The sequence below is a fragment of the Passer montanus genome, unplaced genomic scaffold (assembly GCF_014805655.1).
Source record: "Passer montanus isolate IOZ18808 unplaced genomic scaffold, ASM1480565v1 scaffold123, whole genome shotgun sequence".
Lineage (NCBI taxonomy): Eukaryota > Metazoa > Chordata > Aves > Passeriformes > Passeridae > Passer > Passer montanus.
Genome location: NW_024359056.1, coordinates 1,093,551 through 1,098,953, shown reverse-complemented (window position 1 = coordinate 1,098,953; position 5,403 = coordinate 1,093,551). Strand labels below are relative to the sequence as shown.

The 5,403-nt window shown below is 52.2% G+C and overlaps 1 protein-coding gene across 3 annotated transcripts in view; it reads right to left on the bottom strand.

Annotated features, from left to right (window-relative positions):
• Positions 1-3,951, bottom strand: part of LOC120497161 (tumor necrosis factor receptor superfamily member 10B-like) — a 9,698-nt gene extending 5,747 nt beyond the window's left edge. For 2 of the 3 annotated variants that reach the window (XM_039698317.1, XM_039698318.1), the window contains exon 1: positions 336-861. In XM_039698317.1, coding sequence (XP_039554251.1) covers positions 336-713 — 378 coding nt within the window. In that variant the 5' untranslated portion in view covers positions 714-861. Of the gene's footprint in view, positions 1-335; positions 862-3,889 lie in introns of those variants that run through there. The other variant, XM_039698319.1, reaches the window with a different exon arrangement.
• Positions 3,952-5,403: the final 1,452 nt, after the last annotated feature.

Here is a 5,403-nt window from a genome sequence, read left to right as displayed (position 1 = left end):
AAAGAGTCACTAACGACCCCTTTCCTTCCCAGTTTCTGAGAAAGACCGTTTTCCTCCCTCAATTTCTGAGAACGACCCTTTCCTTCCACAATTTCTGAGAACGACCCTTTTCCTTCCCAGTTTCTGAGAAGGACCCTTTTCCTTCCCAGTTTCTGAGAAAGACCCTTTTCCTTCCCAGTTTCTGAGAAAGACCCTTTTCCTTCCCAGTTTCTGAGAACGACCCTTTTCCTTCCCCAATTCCTGAGTGCACCAACAGCCCCAATGGAAGGGAAGAGTTGGGAAGAGGAAAGAGCCCTGTCTCAAGGCTGGAGGTGGCTCTGCTGCCCAGTACCAACCTCTGGGTTTGTAAAAACCTCTGGGCTTGTAAAAACCCCTGGGTTTGTAAAAAACCTCTGGGCTCCCAGGGGACAGCATGGCCCCGTGTTTTCCCTGTCATTCTGCTGAGGATCAGGAAGAAAAGCCACATTTCCGTCAGCTCTCACACCCTTTCTGCGCTGCCTCAGCTCCTTCCGCCCTGGCGGGGCCACTCCAGGAATGGCCATCTGTCCCCTGAGGCTTTGGGGGCTTTTGGGCACCTCAATGTCCCCAACGGGGACAACGCCATTGGCCTCTGAGCCAGCACAGAGCTGCTCCACGGATATCCGTGGATACAAAACTGTATATCTGTGGATATAAAGCTGCCCCTGGCTCACCGGCGTGGCAGGGACAGACATGTCATAACTCAGTGGCTGCAGGAGACACGTGTTTTTCTCTCCTGTCTCCCTCCCCCCAGCACGAGGGTGAAATGCGTTAAAGCAAATATTTCTGCCCTGAGTCAGCAGCTGCCTGGAACACCGAAACAATGGAGTTTGCCCACAGGTCCCTGCCTCCTCCTCCTCCTCCTCCTCCCCGAGCTTCCCGCCACAGGAAGAGGCAGAACTGGCAGCAGGGTCAGGGAAGGCAGGGAAGGTCAGGACTCAGGAGGCTGCTGAGGGTGAGGAAAAGCCACCACGAACCACCAGGCAGGCCCATGGCGTGGGAGGGCTGGCCTGGAGCAGAGGCTGGAGAAGAATAAAGTATATTCTTCTTATATATAGGGATTTATAAAAAGGATCTCCTCCATGGATACACCTTGGGCAGCACAAGAGCCCAGCCAGGGCTTCAAGGAAGGGGGTGTAGGGCTATGTTTTTCATTAGTTTAGATAGATAACTAATTTTGGCTTTTATTTGCCCTTGAAAACTCCAGTGTGGAAATGTTTCCCAACCCCCAAATCATTTTCTTTCACCCAAGATGAACCAAAAGGGTCCCAAAACAGACGACCAGCCACGAGGTGTCTCTCACTTTTGTAAGTTTTGGTCCATTAGCATATTGGAGTTAATTGTCCAATTAGAGCTTTATGTTACAAAGTCCAATTCTCCTTGTTTTTCTCTCAATCAAACATTGTTTATGCTTTTGGGCAGGAAACTTGTATCGGCTGTCCTTGGCCCCAGGGTAGAAAAGGGATTGTTTTGTCTAGCTACTGTGTGAAGAGAGCTTACCACCACTTAATGTGAAGCTCAGAACTGCACACCTAGGCAGCACAGAGTCTGAGAAATACAAAAGCTAAAACTGAAGGCATCAAGGCCATGGCAAGGACAAACACCCACCATGACCAGGCCACAGAGCCCTGGGCAGCCCAGGAACCAGGCCCTGACTCAGAGGGATCAAATCCATGTCCCTCCAACGCCTTCTGGCTCTGCATCTCCCAGGATCTGCCTCTGCTCCTCTCTTCTCCAGCTAGGAACATTTACAAGTTTGTAAAAATTTTTATCCATTTGAGGAGCTCCAGCCACAACAGCTTCACCCATTCTGGTCTTGGAAGTCCTGGGGGTGATGGAACAATTTGTCCCACTTCCACGGGGGAAAAAAAATCCATGTTTCTTCCCCACCTGAACTCTGCCATGCTGTGAGGGTGATCACAGCCACACCACAATGTTTTCTGCAGTTTGGGAGGGCCCCTCAGCCACAGGATTTCATTTCTTTACAGAGAACAGCAACACGTGCACGATAAGGTTATCAGCCCGCAGCACCCTGCTGCCATCCCTGACCAAACTATCTGTTGGAAAATCCAGCACGGCGGAATTGAGGAGTTTTCACCCACAGCAAACAACTCGAGAAAGCCTGGAGCCAGAAGAATTAGAGGAATCCTTCATCAGCTCTTCCTTCTTGGGGGATCAAGTCTGGAGAAAAAGCTCTGGAAAGCATCAAGCTTTGAACTTCCCCTGCTTCCATCCCCAGTTTGTTTTTCTCCTGAGGTGATCCCAAAAGGAGTTGGACCCTGCAGCCAAGGAGAGACCTGGCTGAACTCCTGAGATGAAAGAGGATGAAACACAGCCCCTGACAGCAGCAAAAGACCGGGGATAAAAGAGGTGCCAGGCAGGCACCTGATGTCATCTGCTCCAAGGACACGGGGCTGGGATTTTCCCCTGGAATTCCCGCATGCAAGCAGAATTTGAACTCCAGCAACCTCAGAGATCCATCCTCAGGGTGGCCTGTGTCCAGGAGAGGACATGACGCAACAATGACGCAATATCGGACCATGCCACATGTGAATCACCACACAGCTCCCCGTCCCATTCATTCAAAAAGGGGATAAAAAGTAAAAAAACCCTGAGGCTGTTACCACTGTGCCTTAGGCGATGGGTTTAGTAAGGCTTGACTTTACCAGGCCGGTCTAAATAAATGAACACTGCTGAACAATGTAGGGAATGAACTGGGTAAGAAGTTCTCTCGAGAACCTGTTTTGGGCAGTGCTGATGTAATTCCAGCACGGAGCAGCACCCGCTGGGCTCCTCCATTGCCGTGGGGCTGCAAGTCAGGGCAGGATCTCTGGGATAAACTCAGGGCAGGATGACTTCAAGTGACAACAGAGTTCAGGTATTCCCCAACTCTACAACATACAATCCACGGGGAAATATGGGAAATATGATATGCCCAGGTGGAATTTCCTAAATCCCTGTGCTGAGGGCTTGGACATCGTTTGGGCGAGTTGCATTCCTGCTCCGGAAGCAGGGCTTGTGTTAAAACATCCCAAAGGGGTGTCGGCGCTGCCACCAGATGCCAGCAGGGAATGGGAGCGAAGAAAGTGGAAATCCCCTCCCTTGGGCTCCGAGCCTCACGTCCAGCCTGCCGCCTTTTACCGCCGGGGGCCACGTGCTCGGAGCCGGGGGACTCAAATCGCTTTTCCCATCGAAAAAAAATTCCCCTTCCAGGCTCTGAGAGCATGCCCTCAGCCTCACGTCCTCCCGGTACCCCGAACCCCCCTGTGCCGTGCTCAGGTGAACCTCCTGGTCCTTCCCTGCCCTTCCGAACCCCCCTGGTCCTTCCCTGCCCGTCCGAACCCCCCTGGTCCTTTCCGGCCCGTCCGAACCCTCCTGGTTCCCGGCCCGTCCGACCCCCTCCGGCCCCATCGCCTCAACCCCCCCCACATCCCCCTGGACAGGCGAGCCCCACCGCCCGTGTTTTCCCTGTCGCCTGCAGCCCAGGTGAGCGGCCCCCCACCCCCACGGCCCCCGCAGCAGGTGAGCCCCTCCGTGCCTCAGTTTCCCCCGACTCGCAGCTCTTCCACCGCGATCGCAGGTACAGGCACGCCCCATCCGCTGTGCCCAGGTAACCGCACCCCCTCCCCTCCATCAGGGGCACCCCCATTCACACCGCCCCCGCCGCTCGGCCGAACCCCACCAGGGCAGCCCCCCGAACACCCCGATGTCCCCTTCCCACCCTCCTCGCCGGACCCCGCTCCGAGCCCCGCGACGGCGCGGCAAGTCTGGGCATGTCGCGACCACCCCGCGCAGCCCCGACAGGGGTCCGGACCCCCCTGGCCGCGCTCCCGGAGGGTCCCCGCGCCCCAGGAGCCCCTTCCCCACTGACCGTGACCAGCAGCAGCGCAGGCAGCCAGCGCCGTCGGGGCCGGCGCATCGTGAGCGGCTGCGTCAGAATATAAGGCCTGTTTTGCAAAAGTGATTTGACCAAAATTTGCCCCATGTAAAGTAACTATAATCTATAATTAATAGAAAAGTTGAGTATTATCTATTTAATATATAACTCTAATTTTGAAATTTATGAAATATTTTCCCTGCAATTTATATTTTAAAAATAGTTTTCCCTTACATGTCCACCAGCATGGACAGTTGTCCATCTCACAACATATTACATTGCCCCAGAAAGAAAGAGAAGGAAGATAACACATGTACTGGGAAATGTTTATTTAATGGGACAGAGCTCTTCATACTTGGACAGCTCAGTCAGAGGTTCTGATGACATAATCAAAATTACATCTAACTCTTTGTTCAAAAACCAAAGACTTTGCTGTATTTCAATTTTATTCAGAAAATAACAAGGGAATAATAAGCAGGTTTGGCTTTTTAAAATAAAATTCTACTTTTTCTTTTTCTTTTTCTTTTTCTTTTTCTTTTTCTTTTTCTTTTTCTTTTTCTTTTTCTTTTTCTTTTTCTTTTTCTTTTTCTTTTTCTTTTTCTGCTGAGCCTGCCCTGGGAGCAGGGCAGGAAGGCTCCTGGATTCACAATCCCCTCCGGATGCGGATATTTGGGAAGAACCTTCTCCCTGATGGCTGCACCCATGGCAGGACCAGCCACGGCCACCTGGTTGTCTGCTCGCACGGGGAATTATTCAGCCTGGCTGTGCCACAGTTAATGAAGCTGAAGTGTGATTTCGAGGAGAAGAAGGATTCCCGCTCCTTTCCTGGGTGGGTGCTTCTATTACAAGCCCCAAAAAGCATGTGGGGCCTTTTGTTTAACCAAAACCATGTGTTGTGTGCTCTGGGCACCACTGACTGCAGCTGAAGTCATTGGAGTCCTCAGGGAATGATTCATTTCCCAGCTAGAGCAGAACTAGGACAAGGTTTAGGTCTAGGACTGCAGCTAGAGCAGAACCAGGAGAGGTTTAGGTCTAGGACTGCAGCTAGAGCAGAACTAGGATGAGGTTTAGATCTAGGACTGCAGCTAGAGCAGAACTAGAGCGAGGTTTAGGTCTAGGACTGCAGCTAGAGCAGAACTGGAGCGAGGTTTAGGTCAGGACTGCAGCTAGAGCAGAACTAGAGCAAGGTTTAGGTCTAGGACTGCAGCTAGAGCAGAACTAGAGCGAGGTTTAGATTTAGGATTACAGCTAAATGCTAATCCATGTGCAAATGGGATGGGAAGGATTCAGCCTCTCTGTTCATCCCCTCTGAAAAATCGACCTGATGCTCTTTAGGGAGCTGCTGTGCTGGAATTCAGCCAGGAAAAGTCGGGATGTGGAACATGCCAGCTTGCCCTGGGATGGAATGTGGCTCATCCTGGCTCCAGAGCCGTCCCAGCAGGGCCAGGCCAGCCCTCAGCATCCAGACCCTGGCATCCCGCCCTCCTCCCACCAAACATTGCTGGGAA